The 27,333-nt window shown below is 39.8% G+C and overlaps 2 protein-coding genes across 4 annotated transcripts in view; both read left to right on the top strand.

Moving 5' to 3' along the window:
- The window catches only part of CNKSR2 (connector enhancer of kinase suppressor of Ras 2), a 475,055-nt gene that overhangs the window by 369,747 nt on the left and 77,975 nt on the right, over positions 1 to 27,333 (top strand). Inside the window, exon 25 of one of the 2 annotated variants that reach the window (XR_007888445.1) lies at positions 24,062 to 24,073. The exons of the other annotated variant lie outside the window; for it this stretch is intronic. The gene's annotated coding sequence lies outside the window, so the exon portion shown is untranslated. Of the gene's footprint in view, positions 1 to 24,061; positions 24,074 to 27,333 lie in introns of those variants that run through there. 2 annotated transcript variants of the gene reach the window in all.
- Positions 1 to 27,333, top strand: part of SMS (spermine synthase) — a 53,773-nt gene that overhangs the window by 16,576 nt on the left and 9,864 nt on the right. For both annotated transcript variants that reach the window (XM_051608968.1, XM_051608969.1), the window contains 8 exons: positions 1,019 to 1,139; positions 12,810 to 12,903; positions 13,665 to 13,729; positions 16,116 to 16,291; positions 18,121 to 18,277; positions 19,138 to 19,225; positions 20,234 to 20,348; positions 20,884 to 20,963. In XM_051608968.1, coding sequence (XP_051464928.1) covers positions 1,019 to 1,139; positions 12,810 to 12,903; positions 13,665 to 13,729; positions 16,116 to 16,291; positions 18,121 to 18,277; positions 19,138 to 19,225; positions 20,234 to 20,348; positions 20,884 to 20,963 — 896 coding nt within the window. The remainder of the gene's footprint in view (positions 1 to 1,018; positions 1,140 to 12,809; positions 12,904 to 13,664; positions 13,730 to 16,115; positions 16,292 to 18,120; positions 18,278 to 19,137; positions 19,226 to 20,233; positions 20,349 to 20,883; positions 20,964 to 27,333) is intronic.

Here is a 27,333-nt window from a genome sequence, read left to right as displayed (position 1 = left end):
GGTTTCAGGTAACTAGGTTTTCAGTTTAGTCTACTGTGGAGTTGTGTTGAGGTGATAGATGAGCCAAACTTAGTGATTTACTTGGTATAGATTTTTTGTTCATGTATTTGAAGCTTGTACAAATCAGTAACATCTGGAAACTATTGCTGATTGTGTCTGCAGGCTATGCTTGCTGGTTTCACTAGTATATGCATTTGGGCATGGGAGAAAAACAAAGTAATTGCCTTGATAATAACACTTTAATAGGCCCAGGCACGGGAAAAAATATGTCAGTGCCTCTGTAATGTGGCTGTGCCAGATATTTCTCTGACAGACTCTTTAAGTCCTGGTTACAATAGTGCATGTTGCATGACTATAGTGACTTAATTTTGTTTGTGAAGCAAAAATGATACCTGCCTCATTGGGACAGCCAATAGGTTGATACTGAATAGGTTTCTCACTGACACACTGGTATGACAGTCTTTCCAGTTTTGTTTCTGTTCTGGCAGATGCAGCTTTACCAGCATCCTTCACTAACTTGCCTTATGAATTCCAAAATTAACTGACAAAACTTGCAAATGTTTTTTTTTTTTTTTGGGGACATTGGTTTGAATAGAATATCTGAAATTGCTGTAATGAATATTGTTTTTAAAAAACAACCCAAACTAATGTGTACAGCAAACCTGAGGCTTTAGAAAAGAGCATATTCTCAATGAAGAAAAATCTTCAGAGACAAAGCATCAGGTTGCTTTTTGAAGATCCTTACCGGATTAACTTCTTTAGTTATTTCTAAGTGAATTTTTGTGTGGTGTTCTGAATGGGAGGTATTTTCTGTAGCATCAAAGATTTCACCCAGGGGCTTGCTCTGTCCTGGATGTTAGAAAATGGGTAGTCCTGTACAGCCAAGTGGATAGGGTAGGTTGCACCGAGTTTTCAGTGCCTTTGAAAAATACACTGAGCCTTAAGACAGAGAGATTACTAAGTTTCTTGTCAGTGCTGTGGTTTCTTTCTGATTATTTTTTTCTCTCAAATCTCACAGCTGATTGCAATGCCGTTCTTAAAGCTCTACAGCCCATTTTTCAGGAGCAGGGAATGACAGAAACAGTTCACAACTGGGAAGACCATGGTTATTTAGCAACCTACATTAAAAAAAATGGCAGGTGAGTAGATTTTCTTTTTCTTACTGTAGATTCTATCCTTCCTGGAAAATATTTGCTTCTCACTCTATTGGATCTCTTTCTGTTCTGCAAACTGTTATTCTACCAGCCTCCTATATGAAGTGACTAAAATAAAGCAGAATACTGTTGATAATCTTGTCTGTCATCTTGCAGTTTGGATGTCAGAACAGTTGAATTGGTCAGTCTGGCCTGTATTGAAGCAGTAACATTGTATGGTGTATTGGTCTTGGGGTCAGTCCTTCCTGTCTCAGCACAGCTCAAGTAATTTAAATGTACTTGTAATTCTTTTGACAATTGAATGTCTAAATATGTTCAAGTCTAACCTTAGCATGTGACTGATGAAAATTCTCTGCCTCTGACTTGTTCTATGTGCTTTTAAACACCTCATTGTATGCTTCAAATTCTCAAGTAACTCCTGAAGTAACTTAACAGCATGACATTAGAAGACAACAGTAGAAGACACAAACGATGGGGGCAGCTGTGGTTGTAGTGACCATTATAGAGTTCAGAATCATGTGCAGCAGGTACTGAGCATCTAGCAGGGTCAAAACCCTGGATTTCAGAAGATGTAATGTTGGTCTTTTCAAGGATCTGCTTGGAGAAATCCAATGGGATAGGGTACTGGAAGAAAAGGGGACCCAAGAGATTTGGTTAGTATTCAAGTGCCACCTCCTCCAAGCTCAAGATTGAAGTGTTCTGAAGAGTAAGAAATCAAATAAGAGAGCCAGGAGACCTGCATGGTTGAGTAGGGAACTACTGAGCAAACTTAAGTGGAAGAAAGTAAGGTATAGATCGTGAAAGAAGGGGTCAGCCATTTGGGATGAATACAAGAATGTGGTCAGAAGGTGTAGCGATGCAAGGAAAACTAAGGCCTCCTTAGAATTAAAACTGGCAAGGAAAGTCAAGGACAACAAGAAAGTCTTCTTCAGGTACATTGAAGGTAAAAGGAAGACCAGAGAAAATGTGGGCCGATTGCTGAATGAAGTGGGTGCCCTGGTGACAGAGGATATGAAGAAGGCAGAGTTGCTTAATGTCTTATTTGCCTTGGTCTTTACTGCTAAGGCTGACCCTCAGGATTCCCAAACCTTCCAGACCACAGACCACCTTCCAAACCTTGATTGAAGAAGATTGGGTTAAAGATCAGTTAAGGAAACTGAACATCTAGAAATCCATGGGCCTCAATGGGATGCACCCATGTGTGCTGAGGGAGTTGGCAGAAGTAATTGCTAGACGGCTGTTTATCATTGAAAAGTTCTGAAAAATGGGAGAGGTGCCTGAGGACTGGAGGAAAGCTAATATCACTCCAGTCTTCAAGAAGGGCAAGAAACAGGACCTGGGTCACTACAGACCAGTCAGCCTCACCTCCATCCCTGGAAAGATGATGGAGCACCTTATTGTGAGGTCATCTCTAAGCACATGGAAGAAAAGGTTATGAGGAGCAGCCAGCATGGATTCACCAAGGGAAAATCATGTTTGACTAATAGCCTTCTATGATGATGTGACAGAATGGATAGATGCAGGGAGAACAGTGGATGTTGTCTTCCTCAACTTTAACAAGGCTTTTGACACTGTCTCCCATAACATCCTTGTGGATAAGCTCAGGAGGTGTGAGTTAGAAGAGTAGACAGTGAGATGGATTGAGAACTGGCTAAACAATGGAGCCCAGAGGGTTGTGATCAACAGTGCAGAGTCCAGTTAAAGACCTGTGACTAGTGGTGTTCCCCAGGGGTCAGTACTGGGCCCAGTCTTACTCAACATATTCATCAATGACATGGATGAGGGGATAGAGTGTATCCTCAGCAAGTTGGCTGATGATATTAAACTGAGAGGATTGGCTGATATATCTGAAGGCTGTGCAGCCATTCCATGAGATCTAGACAGACTGGAGAGCTGGGCAAAGAGGAACCTACTGAGGTTGAACAAGAGTAAGTGTAGAGTCCTGCACCTGGGGAGAAAAAAACACCATGCACCAGTATAGATTGGGGGTGGACCTGCTAGAAAGCAGCCCCATGGAGAAGGACCTTGGGGTCCTGGTAGACAGCAAGTTATTAATGGGGCAGCAACGTGCCCTTGTTACCAAAAGAGCCAATAGTATCTTGGGATGCATTAAGAACAATGTGTCCAGGAGGTTGAGGGAGATTCTCCTCCCCCTCTACTCTGCCCTAGTGAGACCACACCTGGAGAATTGTGTCCAGTTCTGGGCTCCCCAGTTCAAGAGGGGCAGGGACTTACTGGAAAGAGTCCAGTGGAGGGCTGCAAGGATGATTAAGGGACTGGAACATCTGTAATACAAGGAAAGGCTAAGAGACCTGGGGCTGTTTAGTCTTGAGAAAAGAGGACTGAGAAGGGACCCTTATTGTATAGAAATACCTGAAGGGTAGATGTCAAGAATGGGCCAGTCTCTTTTCAGTGGTGCCCTGTGGTAGGACAAGGGGAAATGGCACCAAGCTACAACACAGGAAGTTCCATCTCAATGTGAGGAAAAACTTCTCAACTGTGAGGGTGATGGAGCACTGGAACAGGCTGCCCAGAGAGGTTGTGGAGTCTCCTTCTCTGGAGACTTTCAAGACCTGTCTGGATGCTTTTCTGTGTGATCTGCCCTAGGTGTTCCTGTTGCAGCAGGGGAGTTGGACTTGATCTTCAGAGGTCCCTTCCAACCCCTGTGATTCTATGGCAAAGGTGATTTGTGTCATTAATAACATTCACATAAGCAGAATCTATTGGGATAGACGGGTAAGCAAAACCAGATTCACTTTATTGCCTGAAGCTGCTTTACAGTGTTGGGGTTAATTAACTACTGTATACATTTATCTGACCTATTTATTAGTAACTGCTGTAGTTCTATTGCACTTCATTTGTTTCCAGTTATTCAGTTGTTTGTTATTGACATTCAATGTGGCAGTCACTGCTTTGTTCTTTTTGAAGTCTCTACTTACCTCAGTAGGGGTTCTTCAGGAAACTTCAGATTGGAGTTAAGCTAAATAAGCTTTCATTTGTTGCCTGTCTTCTCCTGGGTGTCCTGTTGTAACCAACTCCTAACATAGATGAGAATTGCCTAAGGATTTTTAAGTTGCGTAGATTCTCTCCTTCATTACAGAGAGAGAGAACTGATCTATCTAGGAAAATTAGATCCTAGGCAGGTGTGTTGCCTGCTGGGATCTGTGTATGAGCATACCTGTATGTACAGCTCTATAACTATGTACTTTTATATATAGAAGTACTGTAGGCCAAATACACTAGTAAACTTGAGACCTGACTTTAAAATAACAAGCTGGCATGAGTCCAGTCCTATGTTTATAACTTTCCCAGTCATGCTCTGTGAAGTTCTTGGTATATTTCACTCAGCTCCAGGCTGAATGCAACCAATTTAGTCAAGTATTGGTTCTCATCTGTTTAATAGCATCACATACTGGACACCTTAAACTAGCACTGTTTCTTTTCAACTGAAATATGATAAGTGAATACTGAGTTTCAGGGACAAGTGTGGTTTTAAATATACTCTAAATACCGAGGCATCCTAAATACTGAATGGACTTTTTACTACTGCAGCACCATTTTTGTCTTTCCTGACTTGCATTAGCTTGCACTATCACTTGCCATTTTACATTACTTTTGGCAGTCAGATGTAGAAGTCTTCCCTTCTTGTAAATATGCAGGTGCCGCAACCTTACCTTTCCTTGTTGCAGACAGTGAAGTCCAGTAGACATGTGAAACACTAATCAACCATGAATGGGCTCCCCAACAGAAATGTGGTTAGATGTCAAAAAGTTTTAGTCGACCTTGGTTATAATATCAAATTACTGTTGTCAGCATAATGTTAAGTTGTGAACAAATGTCATTTTGAAATTACATTTGCTAATGAAGACTCCTATTTCATAAGTTCTCAAAGTTCTGATACAATGCAGATCTGGAAATAGTTGAGTTTGTAAGACAAGCTATCCAGGAGAACATCCTAAACATAAGGAATGGCAGTTTGTGATGCAGCCTCAAAACTGAAGAAGGAAGAACAAGAATGCATGGAAGAACTGAATATTATGGAGACTGTTTACTTTGCAAGTGGCTGTTTCTGGTGCAGTTGTAAATGTAAATTAATAAAGAATACTTACTGCTTTCTCTCAGTATGTTCATTGCTCTGTGAACTCCAATGCATACTGAATTTATTTCCCCTGGAAATTAGTCACTTTGCTAATCAACAACTTACTGACTGTAGTGGTGTGAGTTAAAGTACTCTTCTGTGCTTTGTCAGCCCCAATGAAAAAAACACTGAATTGGGGAGCCAGTAGCATGTGCAGGCATTCCTGTGAGTATTGTTTTCTTGAGTTTTCAGATCACTCAGAGAAAATGCATATACTTTTAAAAGGCAGCCTTAAACAGCATATTTCAGTTAATGTCAGTTGATGGAGTTTCAGTTTAATCAAACAAATTGGGGTGTGAACTCTTCAAAAACAATAGCCTGGACAGCTGAATACAGAAACATCTTGTGAGGGGCAAGAATGAACTGGTGAACATATGGAGGATGTGATACTAATTAAGCAGGCTTTATTTGAATAGTAATTTTATGTCTGCATTTTATCTTTATATCATTTTATATCCAGCACGTGCAGACTTTACCTTCCCTGCAAAACAGTCTACTTCTGGAACTGAAGTAGCTTGTAGTAAAAGGCAGAAAAAAAATGTGTAAGGGGGTGTGGTAGGTATGTCAAAGAGTAGATGAATGGGTGATAACTGGGCATAAGTTCCCCAGGCTGAAAGATTGAGTTGATGCTGTGTCAGTATGCACATACAAATATTTTTAACCAGCCACAGACGACTGAGCCATTGCAAGACAAAGATGTGCAGCACGTTTAACAAGCTGGGTACTAATCCCAGGAAAAAAACCGACACGTTTTAGCAGCGATAGTAATATGTTGCTAAACAATGTCTTAAACTCCAGTCTGCAGAGAGAACCCCCCGTAGCCTGCAGGGTGCTACAGACTGTTGAATTGTGTGCGCTGCTGTGAACAAAAACTTTGTCTCTGACAAAGATGCCACATGAACGGCCCCATGGAGGGCTGTGGTTGCTAAACGACTTGGAGCTGATTTGGGGATTAAGCCATGCTTTCCTGTTGTCATTACCAAAGCAACAGATCCCCGTTCTCCTTTGTCTGAAGTTAAACAAGCAAAAGTCATGTGGCAACTCTACCTGGTCCATTTACTTTGTGATTGACTCTGACAAAGGACCTAATTGAGGGAAGTTCAGCTGAAAACGTCTACTAATGGGATTGTCAACACAAGGCTCTTGAGCCGGGCAGGAAATGGCTCACCAGCCATGCAAGTCCCTGTCTGTAGTGGTGGGGAGATGGGTAGCTTCTGTCTGCTTTGCCACCTCCCTTGCCCCGATGCTGAATAGGGGTAAAGTAGCACGTGCAGGAGAGATGCCTCAGTATGTTGTTTGCCTGAGCTTTATTTTCAGGTTATTCCCAGAATGTTTTCAGGGTATGTTTCTAGCACTAGAATGCAAAAACAACACTACATTTCATTTCTAACAACTGGACAGTTAAAAAATGTTTGAAGTCTTTAAATGTACAGAGTCACAGGGCCCAGTATATCTTAACAGATTAAAAAAAAAAAGGTTGTTAAAGCAGGGGTAGGGAGAAAATAATTAAAGCTAGGATTTGGAAGTGTAGTATCTTCTCAACTGATACTACATTTTGGTAGCATTGCTACTTGTGAGCAGGTACTCTTCTGTAACATACTGTGTACAGCTACCAGGGCTTTTCTTGACCTTCATGTATTGACATTCCTTCTTGTCAGGTTGCACTTGAAATTTCTTTAAAAACCCACAAAACCTGAAGCTTAAGCATTACTGTCTCTGCACAAGAAGACTGTCTTTTAGAAAAGCTTTGACCTCCCCTATGCACACATCCATTTTTAGCTTCTGCTTTGTGTCTGAGTTCTTGTTTAGAGAAGTGTAATCCTTCTGGTATTTGATTCCACTGTTCACAGCAGTGGAAGATTTATCCAGTTGAAGTTAGTTTGTGTGTCACTGAGATAACAATGAGTATGTTAACACTGTGAACTATGTTAGTCTTTTGCTAACCATTCTATCTATGCTAGTCAGTATATTTTAAAGGAAGGGGATGAACATTCCTCAGTTCTTTGTTTCAGGCTAAAATGTTGGAGTTTATTCATGGAGTTACGTGGAGCCCAAAACTAGGCTGAAGAATTGGAAGCAGTTGCCAGGAATCAGCAACAGTTTAGACCAGTGAAAGCTGCCACAGTTCTAATTTCCTGATTTTGTAAAAAGAGAACAGGAATAATGGTATAGCGAGAAACTGTAGTTGCTTAATTCCTTAAGGTCTCTTAAGGACTTAAAAATTAGGATGAAAAGTTTTTTAAAAATAGAATATGGTTTATTTAAACAATGTCCTGATGACTTTTTGGGTCTCCTTGTATAAGCTGGTTTAAATTTCTTCCCTCATTATAGTAATTTGACAGGTGATGCTATTATTGGCAGGCTATTTTTCCAATACTTGAATTACTTCATCTATAGTGAGACAGTTACTCTGTCAACAGATAAAAGCTTTGACCGGTGAAGCAGTGTTTGTAGGCACCTGTCTGTCTATCCAGTTTTCGAATATGTGGGATTGCAGTATTTTTTACTCTTCAGTATAGGTAACTAAGGTAGCATACACATTTTGTCCCAGAGTGTATTGATTTCTGTGCTTCTGGTTCTCTTTAAGTAAAGAGGATACTCATCCAAAATCTCTCTTGGTTTCAAAGCATTAACTTTTTGAGTCATGCAATTGGGATTTATTTCTTAACATCTAATGTTCTCTGTCCAGGTCGCAAGCTGCAGCACTCAAGACAAGATGCTGCACTCAGTAGGATTGTTTCTGTAGTTGAGACTCATTTGCATACAAATGCTAAAAGCTTGAGTTCTGCTGGAGGAGACACAGCAGGTATGCAGGTGCAGCCGCAAGTGAGGCCTTGTTAAAGTGGGTACCCCTTTTCACGTTGTCTGGTAGAGAGGATCCTTTCTCACTGGGCTCTTTTCTTACTGCTTCTACTAACGTGCATGCGAACACCCACACCAAAAGTGTAGCAGATGTTTTATTTTGAAAACGGGAATTAAATTTTTTAGTAAGGCAAGATGCAGGGGAGACACTTTTGAAGAAAACTTCCATTTTCCACAGTTTTTACCACCAATTTGGACTGTAAAGAAATCTTTGCTATATTTTCATAGGAGAACATGGAAACTATATTATCAAGGTTCTTAAAGCTGTATCCCAAATATTACAAGAGCTGCTGCTGAAAATCAGCATTCATGTGCATTCTGCCAAGCAGATGAGTGTCAGGTAACAAAGGCCAGCATAGCCTTTGCTCTCTGCTCGTTGAAACTGTGTTGGGTTTAGTCATTACCCTAACGCTACTGGTCTGGTTACTTTTCTGAATGTACACATGCATTGTTTGCAGTGTGTTTAAATCTTTACAGGTATTGTAGGTATTTTTGGTGTTAATTTCTAACCAGGTGACTTTTAGTGTATGTATAACCAACCTGGATCTGTATCAGCTTCTTTGAATAATTTAAATTTAATTTAAGGTTGTTTATGAGAAATTAACTGTCTGGGATCATCAGCCAGACGCTCACTACACTACTCCAGGCTGGTGCCTGCCTTTCATCTCTCTACCCCCTGCAGTTGTCAGGACCCTGCTATTCCGGTAGAGGTGACAATTTGATGAAATGAATCATGGGTCTGCAGTGTTACTGTCTATATTCAAATGCTGTCATACCACTTAATGATGTGTGGTTGTGCTTTTCAGAGCAACTCTCCTCTCTGCCTCTTCTTGGCTCTCACCCAGAAAAAGACCCCAAAGCAGAGGCAGTAATGTCCCCTCCTGAGGAAGTATTTCATGCAGTCCCAGGAGAACTGAAGACAATGTCAGCCATTAAATCCTATGTCATTCCTGTAGGAAAGGAATTGAAAAGGGAACTCAAGTCATGGGACAGTAAATCTGTTGCTTATCTGTGTAAATAGCAAACCCATGAATATAGGAATAAGGTGATAAAAAGTTTTTCTAAGTGGAAATATTTCTGGCACTGTGCCAGATTTAAATAATTTAATAAGGGTGCTGTCTTGTCTGTAGTGCTGCAGCTCTGCAGGGCTGGAGCAGGTCTGTGGACTTCATCAGAAATGTCCCTTTTCATTGAACGGTTGTGTCCAAAACTTGCTGGAGTGACCAGTGCTTCTGTCTAGAAAGTTCTGCTCTTTCCCTCCTTTTAAAAATAAAAATATATATCTGTATCTCCTGGAGTCTTGTGGTAAAGCTGTTTGTCCTTTTATTGGGGTAAAATAGTGTGGTTTGTTTTATGCAGGAGTAATTTCGTTGTGTGGGCGGAGGTGGGGAGGAATGCATATTTTAAGGCTATTCTGTGGTTTTGCATAATGGCTATGGGGAGTAGGGCCATTTTGTGGTCCTAGATCAAAAAGCGTTGTCGGGAGGACTCCTGGTGGACAGTCGCTGAGGTGTAGGCAGGGTCACTGAAAGATGGTGACAATCTGCAGCTACTTGGGAGGGGAAAACAGGGCAGACCTGTTCGTAATGTTTATGTTTTGTGCTTAAGGTCTTCAGAAAAACTCGAGACTTCTCAGGTTCGTTTTTTGAAAAGAAGTGGGTGACACTCCAGTTGCTTTGTTAAGCTGTAAACACATCACAGCTACAGATCACTGCTGTCCAAAGTCCACAAGTGTGTTTATTTTTTTAATCACTTCATTCTGGTTCATAATTTGATCATTATAGAGTTACAAAAATTTATTATCTTCAGATAACACTACAGAATATTCAGGATTTTCCCTCTTACTGCACTAAGGTTGTTCGCTGGCCAAAGTGCCCACCACCACGGCAGAGGTGGTGTTCATATTGAGGCTGGCAGTTTAGGAAAAGACCTCTGGAAGGGACAAAAAAAGCTGGGAGTGGTGGGGAAATGGGATGCCACCTAAACATTTTGTGTGAACAAGGGTTGGTTTGTGTTTTGCCTTTGAGACAAAGTGGGGTGGTAAGAGCAGACAAAGAAAAAAAGGGGCATTCAAAGAACTGTGTACAGCTTAACCTGAGGTTTCTCTGTATTGTCCTAATGGACTTCCATCCCTCAATGCCCTTCTTTGCTTGGGTGTTGTTCTGTTCCCATCTCCTCCTCTGCCCTCTGCTTTTCTTACATGCTTCCCCTCCCTTCCTTTACCTGTAATCCTCTTGTAGCCTTTCTGTTTCTTTTTGTATACTACCCTCCCCAGTATGGAAAGGATATTGCCTCTGACTCTGTATTTCTGTTGTCACCTTCCCTGTAGTCCTTATCTTTTGATTGTTGCAAGTTCTTGAAGGTCCTCTGTTTGTCTACCCAACACCTAGCATAGTGAAGCATTGCTTTTTGGTCTTTAAATGCTTTTGTAATAAATGTAGTATACAATATAAGTTTAATCTGTCTTGCCTCTGTATCTACCTGTGAGGTTTTGCTGCTGTAATTTCTTTGCCAGTCAAAGCTTCAGGACACTTACTGTTTCTCACTCATAAATTTTTATTCACTTTGAATATGAACACTGTCTCTGTGAATATTTGCCACAAAGTTAAAAACCTGTGCAAATAAAAAACCCAACAAAACACCCAAGAAGTGAAAAGGAAGATACAGGGTAAGGGAAGTGTTCAGTTGTTTTCTTGAGACTTGATTAGAAAAGCCAAAGGCATGGACTGTGAAAAGGAACATCTCCCCACTGTAGGAGAAGAGCAGGTTCATGACCATCTGAAAGATCTGAAGGTGCGGAAGTCCACAGCTCCTGAAGGGAGTGACTGATGAAGTTGCAAAGCCTCTGTCCATCATATTTGAAAAGTCATGGCAGTCTGGAGAAATTCCTACTGACTGGAAAAGGGGAAATGTAACTCCTATTTTCAAGAAGGGAAAAAAGGAAGACCTGGGGAACTATAGTCTTGCCTCTGTGCCCAGCAAGAGCATGGAGCAGATCCTCCTGAAGGCTCTGCTAAGGCACGTGGAAAACAAGGGTGTGAGTGGTGACAGCCAAGGGCAAATCCTGCCTGACTAATTTGATGGCCTTCTACAGTGGGCTTGCGACATCAGTGGACGAAGGCAGAGCAACTGATGTCATCTACCTGGACCTGTGCAAAGCCTTCAGCACTGTCCCTTATGATATCCTGGTATCAAAACTGGAATGGTATGGATTTGATGGGTGGACCACTCGTTGGGTAAGGAGCTGGCTGGGTGGTCGCACTCAAAGACTGGTAGTCACCCACTCGATGTCCAGGTGGAGAACAGTGGCAAGTAGTGCTCTCCAAGGGTTGGTACTGGGACTGGTGCTATTTAACATCTTTGTTGGCGATTTGGACAGTGACATTGAGTGCACCCTCAGCAAGTTTCCTGATAACACAAAACTGTGGTGACGTTGACATACTAGAGGGAAAGGATGCCACCCAGAGGAACCTTGACAGGTTTAAGAGGTGGGTTTGTGCAAACTGCATGAAGTTCAACAAGACCAAGTTCAAGATTCTGCACTTGGGTTGGGCAATCCCAAGTACAAATACAGGTTGGGTGGAGAATGGATTGAGAACAGCCCTGAGGAAAAGGACTTGGGGGTGATGGTAGACAAGAAACTCAACACGAGCTGGCAACTTGTGCTTGCAGGCCAGAAGGCCAACCATGTCCTGGACTGCATCCAAAGAAGTGTAGCCAGCAGGTCAAGGGAGGTGATTCTCCCCCTTTACTCGGCTCTTGTGAGTCCTTACCTGGAATACTGTGTGTCCAGTTCTGGAGCCTTCAACATGGGAAGGTCATAGAGCTGGTGCAGGTCTGGAGGAGTGCCACGAAGATGTGAGGGCTGGAGCACCTCTCCTATGAAGACAGGCTGAGAGAGTTGGGGCTGTTCAGCTTGGAGAAGAGAAGGCTCCACAGAGACCTTACAACAACCTTCCAGTACCTGAAGGGGCTACAGGAAAGTTGGGGAGGGACTTTTACAAGGGCCTGTAGTGAAAGGACAAGGGGTAATGGATTAAAACTGGAGGAGGGGAGATTTAGGTTAGACATTAGGAAGAAATTATTTAGTGTGAGGGTGACAAGGCACTTGAGCAGGTTGCCCAGGGAAGTTGTGGAAGCCTCATCCCTGGAAGTGTTCAAGAGTAGGTTGTATTTGGCTTTGAGCAACCTGGTCCGGTGGTAGGTGTCCATGCCCATGGCAGGGGGTTTGGAGCTAGATGATCTTTAAGATCCCTTTCAACCCAAACCGTTCTTTGATTCTGTCATTGCAGTTGAAAACCAAAACCAAACCAACACAATACAGCAGTTCAAGAAGCCCTAACTTAAAGAGCTGAGAGTAGTGCACAGTATATTTTCCCCTCATAGTGTAGTTGTTCTGTTTTAGACACCCTGTTTACTGCCTTGCTGCCTGCTGATTTTGTTAGTTACACAGTGACTGGCATGCATGCTCTTGCAACTTCTGTTTGTTGCTTAGTGACTTGCAGACTAAGACCAGAGCTAGCATTGCCAATGGTTACAGATGGCTGGAAAAAGAAACGTGCATTCCAAATTTAATATAACTCATTTCAGACTTCCTTTTGTCTCTCAACCTGATTTTCAGTTATAAAGTTGTCATCACTGTCTCTATTTTGTAGTTTTGCCAATTTGAGAATTCACCCTCATGGATTAGTGTTGGTGGATCTGCAGAGCTACAATGATCATACGAAAGGAAGAGAGGAAGTCGATCAGGTATGGGTAAAGCTTATCTTACTAGAATTATCAAACTGTATGTAGAACCCCTTCTTTTCTTCAGGTCTGTCAAAGTATATATTGGCAAAAGATTTTAAAATAGTGAAGTTAGTTTAAACCTGAGTGCTTGCAGATGAGGAGCAGTAACACCTACTGTAGCTGCGTACACATACATGTATTTTGCATGTCCTGGGCCTCAATGTTCTTTGCTGTAAAAGTAGTAAAGATGTAATAGGCTTGATTAGGGCTCAGGACTCTCTCTTCAGGTACCCAGGGCAGTGAGAAAGGAATGATGCTTAACCCGCAACCTGGTGTGTTAGTTCATTACTTTTTTGCCTTCTCTGACCTGAAAGATGGGGCGCCTCTGCTTAAACTTCTTCCCCACAGAGAAAAATAATTTCGTCTTTCCTGACCTGAAGGCTGCAGAAATTGGATAGTGCAGGGGAATAGGCCACTGCTTTGACAGGAGTGAAACCTTACGGGGGTCTTGTGTTTCCTCTTTGGCCGTGCCTGAACAATCTGGCTATGTTATCCTGGGGGACAGCTAAATGCAGTGATGGCAGCTGCTACAATATGCACATTCTTGCTAGTAATGAGAATAAGGTGACCAGCCAGTTATTCATAGGCTCTAAGATTACATTTCAAAGCCTTTCTATGCAAGTGCTACTTTTTATTGCCTTCCATGTAGCCTAATTTAACAGATATTTTACATGAAGTGACCTCCTATGAATTCCACCTCTCTTTGTTTGCTATTTTTTCAGCTTCTAAACAAAGTAGAAGAAAGAATGAAAGAACTGTTTCATGGTAATATAAAAAGGGTGAAACGGTAAGTTTATACATCTAGTTCCCTATGTGGCTTGTCTGCAGATTTGCTAAAGATAATGAGCAAATTATACTTTGCTGTACTGCAATGAATAACCTGCAGTACAAATTTATGCATGTTTTTTTTTTCCCCCCAATATTTTTAAATAACTTTATTGCAGAATTGAAGATACTGTGAGGTTTGTCATCTTACTAAGCTTCTTCTTTAGTTTTGATACTTTGGGCAAGCATTATTTCTTTAATTTGCTTCAACAGTTGCATGAAATGGTGGGAGAAAATGGAACCGGGAAGCAAGAGCAGACTGCTCTGAAAGGGCTGGGGAATTAAGGGTGGTGGGGGGATAGGCCAGGGCATGAACCACAGCCTCTAGGCCACATCCCACAGCTTATGGACAAGGTGAGCAGGGCTGGTGATGATGACCAGGGTCCCCCAAAAAGGTTTCCTTCATCTCTCTCACATCTCTGCCCTGCTGCACTGATCTTGGGGCACACATGGCAAAAAACCTTGGGGAACCTCTGCTAGGGCCCCGCCAAGAATATAGAATTTTTTTCTGTCCTCTTTTTTTTTTTAATATAACTGATGACTGCAGAAGAAGGCTTTGCAAACCTGTCATTTTGGTTTACTTAAATACAAGGTTATATATTAAACTGTAGGGATGCTAATTGTAGTTCATTGCCTGCTCCTGGAACAGCATTCATGATGGAGTTCCCCAGGGATCTGGAAGGACACAGCTTGAGTTGCGCTCTTCCTGATGGCTCTGGTGGTGACTGGCACCTCGAAGCTAGGGAACACTTACTGCAGGCATGGACTTTCTGGAAGGTGCTGCAGGTGCTTTTGAAGAGCTTAGTCAGAAGTTGAAATGATTTAAGAAAAGTAAAAAACAGTCTAAAATCAAGAAGATTCAGTAAAGCTAAAGAGTAAACTATAGAATGGGAAAGCAGCTAAGGAGTACTTCAGCAGAAAGCATTCTGAAGGCTGTGTGAGACCACAAGTAGAGGGGTGATGATTTGCAAAGTGATGTTATACCCTGAATAGTGCTTTTTGTTTTCAACAGTTGTGTGTGTAAAACACAGAGGGGTAGTTATCTTGCTTTACTTCATCCTGGTAAAGCCTCAACTGGCACACAGCGTGCAAATATAGATAATCTTGTGTATGTGGAGGAGAAGTTCTTTCTCTGAGGATATTTTGATACTGAAATATGATACTGGGAGTTTGTGGGATCCTAGTGATAGGAATTTGTCAAAAAATGGATCAGGAAAAAGTCTGCCTGAAGTCATCTGGATTAGTTTGTTTACCTTAGATGAACCTCCTAGAACAGTTGATCCGGCATAAGTCACACACCCCTCAGCTTTTTTCTTTTGGTTTTTAGATTTGCTTTACATCCTTCTAGTGTTAGCTTCATTCATGAAGCTCCATTAGAATTAACGCTGGAAACGTTCCTGCCTTGTTACTGTCCTAGTGAACGGATGCTCTTGCTCTCGCCGTGTGCTGCCATCTTGCGGCTCACCGGGGGTGAAAAATGTTTCTGAAACATTTATTGAGACATTTGGTGAATTTAGCAGCAGCTTGTCTGCATCTGGTTTTCTGTTGCACCCTCCTCTGGAAAAAAACCCCTTTAATTCTGAATCTTATGAACTCTTTGCCTGCACATTTTGCTTGAAATGGGATGTAATAATTTTGATAATTTGCTGCCATTTCAAATATAGTTTGTCTTTACAGGTGAAATACCCATTCGACCCAAGATACTTCTATGAGGAATTTGGAACAAAACCAAAACAAACAACAACAAAAAAAACCCTACACAAACAAAAAAGCACACAAAAAAACCAACCAGCAAAACAAAAACAATCTATGCAGATGCTTGAACCACTTTTAAAACATAATGCAAACAGCCAGCTTTAATAGTTCACTTTTTATGTTTGGATATGTATTTCAAATGTCTTTCAGTACAACTTTAGAAGGATGAGATCCACTAATCTGAAAGAAATGGCATTTTTAGCTGAGCTGAAAGTGGGAAATGATATTGTCATGGTTTTCTGCATTCTGCTTTTGTATTGTATTCATTTCTAGTAATGAGTTGTTTCATCTGCAGAGGCTGGTATGTTATGTAAATCCCCTCTCTTAGGGTAGAGGTAGATAGATGCAGGCATTGTAGTTGTCCATAAAGCAAAACCATTTATATTTCACCGGTGCCATAGCAAGTTACATATATTTAATGTATTGCTGATAGGTTTCTTAAATTAATTGAGGATTAAATCTTGCAAATTCTCTTAGATCCCTCTTGTAAATATTTATTATGGTGAGTCCACGGGATGTTTAGCTGAAATTTGTTTTTAAACTAAACATTCTCAATTGTTTTGTAATCTTTTTTTCTTATTATCTCTTTCTAGATTGCCAGCCATTTTGAGAGGAGGTGTCATTGATAGATACTGGCCCACAGCTGATGGGCGCCTGGTGGAATATGACATAGATGAAGTTGTTTATGATGAAGATTCACCTTTTCAGAATATTAAAATTCTGCATTCAAAACAGTTTGGGAATATTCTTATTCTCAGTGGGGATGTTAGTAAGTATTGTCTCATTTGAGGATATTTTGTCTGAAATTATAGGAGTTGGGGTTTTTCTATCTTGGTGTGTCACAGTTTTACTAGATTATGAAGGATCATGGGTCTGATGCAGGAAGCCATGTATATATGTGTACACATATAGCTGTTCCTGTGTATAAAGCATTTTAATCTAAAAGGCTGACCAATGTAAATCTAGAGTACAAAAAAAGATTTCTTCTTTTTCCAAAATTGTTGTCTTTGCTGTGAAAGGTGGCAAGGAAGAATAGAAGTCAGAGTGCTCTCTAGCAGAGATTACTCCTTTCTTCCAGATGAGCTTTTACCTGTTCGTTGCAAGTCCAACCTCTTGAAGGTTTTGGCAGTGAAACAAACTATTCTTTAGTTCTTCAAAATGTGGGGGACTTCTAAAGAAATAGGAAGAAATAGGACCTGGTGGGTATATGTGTGGATATAATCCTGCTGTGCCCTTGATTCTCTAAGGGAATTACTTGCTTGCTGAGATACAGGACAGCTTTTTCTTAAACCATTTAGCTGCTTTATTGGTGAACATCTTTTCACACTGTCTTCAGAATGCTCAGTTGAGATCTTAAGTTAATTAGAAGAGTAACCCAACCTTTATGGGAGGGTCTTTACATGTGGTACTCCTTGCCCACTGATCTTTGTATTTGTGAAAGTGAACTTGGGAGGAGATGGGCTGCTGTTCTTTTAAGCTGTTTGCTAGAAAATTTAGGTAACCAGGAGTATGCTTTGTAAAACTCTCAGTACTTATGTTGAAAAGTACTGACTGAGGTAAATGAGGGATGTTGTTGTCTAGGGATAGAATACCTAATTTCAGTCTAATGGGAGAGTAATTAAGAAACTTGACTATAGCTTTTTAAATCACCAGAAATGCCTCTAACCATGCAGTTAGCTTTCTGTAGCTGTCAGGGGGACTTCTGTGCAGATGGCAGCTGAAAAGTGTTGTTATTGAGTTCATTAGCAAAGTATTTTCTAATTCAGTTAGAATTGTACTTGAAAACACCAAATTAGCTATTCCATACTTCTGGCCAGATATTTTCATCAGTGTTTCATATGGAGATGAGGTTTTGTTTGAACATTTTCACAATGTACCTCATAGAAAGGGAGGTATGGCATTACTTGCTTACCTTTCATGGGATTTTAAAATACTGCTTTGTACCAGTGAAGTGCTGATTGCCAGGCAGAATGATAGGATATGCCATGATGCGCTGCTGCACAATGCTTTGCCCTTGTAGCTCAGAATTGTTATTGGAGCTTAGGAATGTTACTGTCTGCTTTTAAGCTAATGGTGAACAAGTCAGCAGAAGGCATGCTTCAGGGCCTTTCAGCAGTTAGATGTTAAAGGTGGTAATGCTTCTGTGCAGGTATCCTCTGGGGTGCATCTGCGTTGGTCTTTATAGTTGGGGTTTAGTTTAGAGTGTGCTTTCAAAAATCTACTAATCTGTCTCATGCAGCACTAGTTTGAGGTGAAAGCCCACTGAATATCAAGTGTGGACATCAAGTCCTAAGTACTGACTGCTTTGCTCTACAACTTTGCTTCTCTCAACATGCAGTACTTCTTAATGCTGAGGTCGCTGTTGCCGGGTTTGCACTGAGAACAAGAAAAATCCTGTGTATGATTCTGAGGAAGATGTCAGTAGCTTTGGTAAATCACCAGCCTTCTGTTACCTGGCTGTCTCTGAGAGATACGTTGTTTCTGTGGATGCTCTTGCTTTGGTCTGGATTATATTACCTTTGGATTAATACCAGTTAGTTAATGAAGGAATCAAAGATAAAATGATTCTGTCCAACTTGTTCTCTTCCTTCCATTCAGATCTGGCAGAGAGTGACCTGGCATATACTCAAGCCATAATGGGCAGCGGAAAGGAAGATTACACTGGGAAAGAAGTACTAATCTTGGGAGGTGGTGATGGAGGTATACTATATGAGATAGTCAAACTGAAGCCAAAGATGGTTACTATGGTAGAGATATCCTTTGACAAATGACTTAACATTCATTTCAACATTTTTCAGCCTGTGTTTTCTGCTGATGTCTTAGCGTTGAACACAACTTTCACATTCTGATTTGCATGAGGAGATAGGGTCTAAAATGACTCAGTGATTGCGTATTTGTGCATCGTTATGTAGCACGTGCTTTCAAGTTCCCAATTCATACTGTAATTCTTGAGTAGCAAGTTACATAGAACTGGAAAGGAACACTTCTGTCAGCACACTGGTATCTTTGGGCTGAGTTCTGCCTTCTTGGTTTCTTCCATTTTCCTAAATAAAGCTATTAAAAAAATAATCCCTAGAAGGAAAAGGTTTAATCAACAAGAATGTCAGGACTTAGTGAATTGTGTTGGTGGCAGACTGACCAGTTCTTGCCCTGTCTTAAAAATACTGATGCAAATCAAGTTTTTGACATTTTGTAGTTCCAATAGTTTGTAAAGGAAAATACTGTTAGTCATAAGAAATTTTGTTTGTCATAGGTTTTGGTATCCCCTTGCTTGAAACTAAAAATAATTGTTTCAAAACCGTGTCAAAGTCTTAACCTAGTTTAGCTTTCTGGGGTTTTAAAACACACTGCCCTGTTGTTCAGATTTCAAGCTTTCACAGTAATTGTAACCTAAGGTACCAGAAATACTGGTTAAAAACAAAAATAAGCACTTCCTAAACCTCTTACAGAATTTGGAGGCAAATTCGTAAGGTTGACTATTGCAATAATTTATCAAGATACACATCTTATTATTCCTTTGTGAATGTCACCTTTTTGAGAACTTCTTTCTGAAGAAATAGAAACTGTTACTGTATTATTTCTGGAACATAGAATGCCTTAACCAGCTTCAAACATTGACCAAATGGTGATTGATGGGTGTAAAAAATACATGCGTAAAACATGCGGAGATGTCTTAGACAATCTGAAAGGAGAGTGCTATCAGGTAATTTTTTATTTTTCTTCCATTAGAAGTAGTATTTCAAACACAGTTTTACCTAGCCTGGAAGACTGTTATGGCAAAGTTTTGGGGAGAAGCTTTCCGATTAATTTTGGGAAAGATTTTTGCCTTTTTTACTGCACTTCTAAATTTTAATAGCTGGCAGTGGCGTTTTTGCTGGAAGTATACATTAGTGCTCAGACTCCTCCATATAGTTATATGTAGCTTTTAAGGCATGTGAAATAGGTGAATATTTTTTGTCGTATCTTACAAATAAAGATGAAATACCAGTAAGGATGCAGTGTTAAATATAATTCCTTAAATTGATGTAAAGATAGAATGTTTATTTCAGTTAGTTGTCCTGTACTGCTGAGACTATCTGAATTTGTAATAGACATTTGTAAATTACTTTGCAGGAAAAATCTGTTAGCATTACACTTCTAGTATGTCATTTTTATTTTTTAAAAAATTATAAATAAATCTTGCATCCCTGCAGGTAAGGTTTTGAAATGCTGCATCTGACAAAGTTTGCGAATTAGCTTAGGTGTAATCTGACATCTTCACTGGAAATATTTTCTTTTTGTTTTCATTACTGGTCCTTAAGGCTTTCACAGACACTAGTTTACAGGTGTTAGCTTAAAAAAAGCATGCAAAAAATTAACAAAGAAGTCACATGCACGTGGCCCTTCATACAAATATCTTATTTTTCTCATATTTTACTTAAGACTGCTAGCTGTTCTTACCACTTGCTAGGTAGAACGGTGGTCACTCACCAGTCAGTGACAGAGCTAGGAGATTCAGTCCTATAGTGCCTATATTGTCATTGTCATAGTTCTTAAAATTGGATGTCCTTTTTTTATATGATGTAAAAAGTTGAAAAGGGAATCTAAAATTAAACATCTATTCAGTTTTGTAGTTTTCCTGTCTTTAGTTCGTGCAAATTCACATTTGTTCATTTTACCTGATCAGTTTTGAGGTATTTGAAGGACAAGCCAAAGTATTTAATTCTTACAGGTTTTAGTTGAAGACTGTATTCCTGTACTGAAGAAGTATGCCAAAGAAGGAAGGATGTTTGATTATGTAATTAATGATCTCACGGCTGTTCCAATCTCCACATCTCCAGAAGAAGGTTAACTTCTAATTTGTATTCCCAAACTTCTGTGAATTTTTCACATTTCTGCCCCTCTGCTGCATAATAGTTGTCAGTTTGCCACAAAAGTACTTGGATTCTTACACTTCCAATATCAAATCTGAGAGGCAAAGAATGATAGTTACACATCTGTTCCTTTTGAGTTTTCTTGAATGTTAGAAAAAATTAGCAACTGGTAGGACTTTTTCAAACTATGCTTTTGTTCCAGAATATGAGCTCCTGTAATTATTGAGAAAGTGTATGGGGAGTTCACACACTCCAGTGCATTTTTCCCCATTGTATAGTTTATTTGAAACACTAGAAAATTACTGGGAAGAGAAAAAGGGTTACTTCTCCTGTCATTGCCAATGTGGATGGGTTGTGGGGGGGTTTAACTGCTTTTTCATTTTCTTGTTGTTTTGTTGTTGCATTTTTTTAGAAGGTAGGGGATAGCTACTTACTAAACAGTAGGTAAGTCTTGAATAGTGAACAAGCCAATAATGTGCTCTTTTTTTAAATCATACTCTGTGTGCAGATTCCACATGGGAATTTCTGCGGTTGATTCTTGACCTCTCAATGAAAGTCCTGAAACAAGATGGAAAATACTTCACACAGGTAGCATATCTGAATATAAAGAAGTATTGCTATGTATGTATTGTCATCTAAATTTTTCAGGTAAAAAGAAAAAAAAAGGAAGGGGGCAAAACCAAACCAAGTAACTAAAAATCTGTTAGGAAGCTGATTTTCTCCTTTTCACAATATACTAGGGATTTTTGCATGAAATTTGGACTTCGCTAATAGACTCGTCTCTTTCATAATTTCAGCTGAATTTGCAGTGCTTGTGCCTTTGAATTTTAAAGCATAATTTCAAGAACCAGCTAGGTATACTACAGAATATTTTAGAGGTTATTTAATGGAAAAGTAGATATACTTTTTAAACAGATACATGATTTTTAAGCTAACGTCTCCAGTAGTAGAGTGTGACAAATATTTGTCATCCATAAAGGCATAAGAATTTGACATAGGTGCAATGGGATGAGAAAATTATTCATTATTCTTTTTTGGTTACTATTTACTCCTAATGCAAGTCACTGGTTTGTTTTCTGTGAAACAGATTTTGAATATTTGAATATGTTTGCTACAATGCTTGGCATTTTGTGAAGTATTTTATGTAGTCATAAATAAGATTTTGTCCTTGTGTATGAAGTTTTTAATGCATTTCTTTAAAAACATGAATAGTAGGATGTTTTTACACTTGCTACAGTATAGCATGGATAATATAGCTGTGATACAGATTTCGTGTGAAGATACTTACTGTATGCAATCTTAAATTCAGAATACCACAAAGCTGTATGCACTTGTACAAAAACCTGACAAGACCCAGCAGATGGTTGAGTGAAGTGTGAGTCTCTGAAGTTGTATTTCTTTTGTCATGTCCATACCTTAACTAGTCTTCTGATGTGTGGAGCATCTACATACAGCATTTCAAATAATCTTGTTAATCTTTGAAATAAGCTAGCTAAAAATTAAGCATTTGAACTCTATTCCCATCAGCGTAGAGTTTCTGAGATGTGTAAAGGCACTGGTTTACTGTGAAATTGGACAGCTTTATAAAGAAATGCGAAAGTCTCTGGATGCATCATGCTGTAAACCTTAATGACTTTTCTATTCTGTTAACATTGGAAATTTTTATGACAGATTTTGATGTTGAAATGGTAGTACATCTTTTGGACAGAGCAAGCATTTGTGTTGCAGTTGTCATACGTGTAACATAAACAACGAGACTAGCTGACTTTATGAGAACATATGTTAATTTTTTTGTCTGTGGACAAGTATCTGTCAGACTTTGCAGCAGAACTCTGGGAAGAATCTTGTGCTGAAAGCTGGAGTGATGGCTGTGCTGCAGCAAGGGTACAGGAGTATCATTTTCTGTCAGCTGAGATCAATAGAGGTGGAGACTGGTGCAGCCCTGCTGCCTGTCCTGTCCTGATGGGGGGAGATAATTCAGCTCCCCAGCATCTGTTTGCACAGGGAGAAAGGACAGCAGAACAGAACCAGCCCTGGTTTAAACTTTTGGGAAACTGTGTAATATCACTTTGACAGTCCCAAAGCAACAAGATGGGACATGGCAGGGTGGGAAATAAACAATATTTAAATTTAAATGATGTGAATTTGAACGTATGAGTAACTTGTAGCCATTGAAAGGGCATAAGTACAAAAGCAATGTACTTTGGCAACATAGTCTCCCTGAGGGTATTAAAAAAAGGAAATTGATATTGGGATAAACAGCCATCAGAGCTTTTGATATATACTGTTAAATACTCATCCCATTTCACACAATCAGAGAATTGTTCTGGAAGGAAAAAACCTTCAATATCATAGAGTCCAACCATTACCCTACCTCTACAGACTCCAGTGCTAAACCACGTCCCTAAATTTTATGGTCCTTGTAGCCCCTTCCCAGTTGGGCTTGATTTAAAAACAGAAACACAAAAGGCTATCTATAACTTCCTTTAAATTAGGTTTTAAACTAATTGAAGCTGTGTATCGAAGGAGTTAAGATTAGACTATGGACAGAAGTTCAAATATGACCACTTCCGACTTTGGTATCTGAGTATAGTCACACACTGGGAGCTCATAAATGGTTTTGAATGCTCTGATTTGTTAGCTGTTAAATGCTAGGGTTTTTTAGCTCTGTGTATTGACATTGGAAATGGAAATTACTTTTGTTCCAACTGTTTGCTTCCAGGCTGCTTATCTTAAGTACTTCACTTGCTGAAGGAATTATGTGCCTTTTAAGGCAGTTGTGTTTTTAAGATCTGGGACTTTGTGTGCCCTCCCACACCCCTTAGGCATTCTTGAAGTGTGTTTTGGTTCTCTGAAAGATAAAATATATTAAATATCACCAGTAAATGTCCACCTAATATTTAAATTTTCCATCTTCTGTAGTTTGTAGCCTCTAATAGTTTTACTTGCATGAGTTACCTTGTGCATCTTGTTAAAAGGCCATTTTTTTCAATAAGTGCATTACCCAACAATGGAATTCTCTTCACAGAATGCCAGTCATTCACATACTGTGTTGCTGCCCAATTCTCTAAATGCCACTGGTGAGAAAAAAACATTCAAATGCTGATCACCTCTTCATTGAGGTCTGCATTAGTTTTGGAAAATTTTCTCTTCGGGACGAAAATTGATTTTGAAGTATTTTACAGTGGACAGTGTGTTGCACCTTTTTGTTACTACTAGGAGCATACCACTACAAATGCTGTTCAGGACTGCTCTCAGCAGGCAGGGTCTAGAGCTGTCTAACAGGAAGCAATAAAGTGGAAGTAAATACAAAAAATAATGGCAGGCAGAAGAGTCATGCACCTTTGGTGGCAGCTTAACCTCTTCTGCTTCCATTCAGGATACTTTCCTGTAGAGTTCACTGTTTTCAACCTAATTGAGAATTAAGTGAGACTTTTCTTGTGGCACTCTGATATAGCTCTGAACTTTCAGAATTTTTTCCTGTCTCTTAGTTGTTATGTTTAATAATTTCATGTGTCTTAACTAGAAAAAAAGCTCCTAATACCCTACATGTTACATAATGGTATTTTTTGTTAATTAACTTAGAATCTGAGTTCATCAAAACATCAGTGCACAGAAATGTCTGGTTTTTACATAACTGCATTGTACAGATGGCATGATGCCTTCTCTCTTTTCATCTGCAGGAGATGACAAAACATATGGTGCCATTGTGGTGTAGCACAGTTCATGGGTTTCAATAAGAGTATTGGCAGGCCAGTTTGATTTTGATTACATCTTGCATACCTTAATGCAGATAGTGTATTTTTAGGATGGTATGTGTGTTACTAGCAAAAAAAAAATAATTCTGGGAAAATACAATGGTGTATTAATACTCTTTATTTCAGTGAAGACCAAAGTGCATCAAGAATGGGGCACCACCCACCCCCCCGACAGTTATGGTTGTAGTATGTACTACAGCGTTTATAGGTCATAAATTATTTTGAGTTTTGGTAATGCTAACAATTCTTATTCAAGTGTGACACGCCATTCCTGGCTTTCTTTCCGAGACCCATGTGCCTGGCTTTACGTGAGATCTTGCCAGAATCAGCCAGGCAATGAGAAATTCTCATGCAAATTCAGCTAAAAATCCTGAGGCCATTGCAGTAATTGCAGGAATGTGTCAGATCTGAGCTCTGAACTCAATACTTGCATAACATAGGAAGAAGTTATGTAGTATGGAGAAGATTAAGAAGAAACTCTTTAAAAACTTTGACAAAGGTCTAAGTCAAGAGCTGTAAAGGAGAAGGGAGATTTAAAGTGAAAGTGTGGAGGTTTTTGGCTAGGTGTTTCTGAGCAAGTAATTACAAGTATTTTCATGTATTTGTTAATCAGCTATGAAATACAGGAGTATATTAGGCACACTGATAGAAGTTAGATAAAAGCTACTTATATAGATATATATAGGTATGCTTATAATTTCAGATTATCAAAATAATTACTTTTTTGACGTACTACCTAACACACCTGGTTGTTCCCTGGGGATGCCATGGTGGTCCTCAAAGCAGTCTCCAAATACTAATGCAGAATATCCTTTCACCACTAGGTGGAGACTGATAACTACTATTGCCTAGCAGTTCAATAACATTTATAGAGTGATTCTGCCTATGAAAGGCTTTTCAGACTGTTTATTCATATTCCTAGGGGATGCAAGACATATGTGGCCAATTTTAGGATAAAGGAGCAACTTTTTACTTGTTTCGGCTTTGGAAAGATAGTAGGGGCAGTTTATGGATCTTATTCTCTGCTGCTATAAGTCTTGTGCTTAGTATATTGGGGAAAAAAAATGCATCTGTACATGCTTTTGCACATCCACAAATAGTAGTCACAAGAACAATAACTTATTTGAATGACTGGTAGCCTTGCTTTTCATGTCCTTGCTTTTTTAGTTGCATCATCCGTATTGAGAGTCTTGCATCTTACATAGTACTTGGACAGAGAGATGGGCTTCAGGGCCCTTAGCCTGCAGAACTTGCAGCCATGTCTGTTTGTTTAAGACTTGAGTCTTGTTTCTGAAAACTTATTGTTGAAAAAAACTCCACTATTCTGATGCTTTAGTGTCATATGGCTTGCTGTGTTTCTGTTCTTCCATCTCCTTCTGAAGCTGGTGCTCTGAATTGTTCAGTGATGTAGTATGCGTCCAGGTCTGTGAGATGCTCAGTGTTGCATTCTCCAAGAGGAACCAGTTACAGGTGTAAGTTCCCAACCATCACAGTGGAGAGAAGTGGGCATTAGCGAGGATGTTAGAACTTGGTGTATCCTGAAGTCTTGTTTAATCTCTTATGTACTTTCTCAGTAATTTGTATCTGAACATGTTCAGTCTTTTTATACTATGGGACCTCCTAAAAGCCAGTATAGTTTTTAGCTTGCCCAAATGATCTCTTCAACTTCAGTGGAGTATGTGTACTTGTAAACACTAGTGTGATATGTTTTTGGATTTTTTTCTGAACCATCACCATCCTGCACCTTTCACATAGCATGTGAGGATAGTCCCAACATCTGTGAAACTACACTCTGCAAGATGCAGAGACTGATTGTAAGGTTGTCTCTATGTCAGTGGATTATGTGTAGCTATGAAAAGGCTTTTTTCTGTGCTAAGTTTTTGCTTCACTGACCTAATCCTTTGAGGTTGAGTGAGCTATCATTTTCAGCCTGTTCATGAAGTGTAACCTTTAAAAATACCTCTGAACAGGAATTTGCTCCTTTCTAGTCTGGGTCATCCAACCCAGGCAGGATAGAAACAGTCTCAGACCACTCATGGGTTTGCATTCCAGTAAACACTGCTAAGCACTAGTGCAAGGGATCAGATGTCTCCCACACACACACATGTGGCCCTTCACCAAGCTGTCCCTTCCTGGCTGCTCTCTAATACAGCGTGGCCCTACCCTCTAAATGTCCAGACCACCATGGTGTTACTCCATACACTTCTTTTTTTGGCTGCTGTGTGGGTTTTCTAATTAGCACTTCCAAAGAGAGAACAGGGTTCTCCTTCACTGCAGTATGAAAGAAGGCTGGGAGAATGGATCCATGTCCCTCCCTGTGTGAGCCTGTGTGATTTCTTGGCAGTTTGAGAGTCTTTAAGAAACAGACTTTTCATTTCCTTGTGTTACTGAGAGTTCAGTTTTAAATTAATTGATCATACTGCCAATGGAGATACCTTCAGTCAAGTTTGCTTCCATTACCTCCTTAAAAGTTATCACTGTCACCCAAACCTCAAACCTAGCTTTGATGGTAGGTCTTCCGTTCTGTGTGTATCTCCTCACTTCTTAGTCACTCTGAAGTGAGGAAAGGAAAAAGCCTTGGCCACATTCAACTCCTGCACTTTTCATTGTAAAATAAAAATAGAAAAGCATGTGAAATTAAAAATAAACATGGAACTTCTCTAATATACTGTCACAGACACCAGATGTCCAGTAGCAGCAACATGTAGGGTAAGAGGTGAAAGAAAGATACGTAAGAAATGGGCAAGTATGGAAAGGGACCATTCAGTCTGCTTTCAAGTCACTAGTTTATGTTCTAAGATTGGAGGAGGCATAGTGGCCTAAATTCAGCCTACAACCAGCTGATGGACACATCTCCATTATAGGTGGGTAAACTTAACTGGAATTTATAGGATTATTTTAAACAAATCCTTTTTTACTGCTTCTTTTAAGGAATGTTATTTATTGTCTGCACAGAATGGTATTTAGTATTTAAATTGTTCAGTGTTGTGCTGTAGAAACCCAAAGACAAAACCCGTGGTACTACAGAACGTGTGCCTTACGAAAGCCCAGAAAAATTTGTGTTGGGAAACAGGTGTGAAGTGCTGAAGTGTGTGCAAGCACTCAGCAGACTCAGAATACAAATGCTATCAAGCAGTTCAGGAATGGCCAGTCTTAAACAAGGTCTTATACAAACAGATTGGTTCATCTCAAAGTTTTAA

Source organism: Apus apus, chromosome 1 (genome assembly GCF_020740795.1).
Source record: "Apus apus isolate bApuApu2 chromosome 1, bApuApu2.pri.cur, whole genome shotgun sequence".
Lineage (NCBI taxonomy): Eukaryota > Metazoa > Chordata > Aves > Apodiformes > Apodidae > Apus > Apus apus.
The sequence above is the reverse complement of the archived record's forward strand: the minus strand, read 5'-3'. Positions and strand labels throughout refer to the sequence as shown.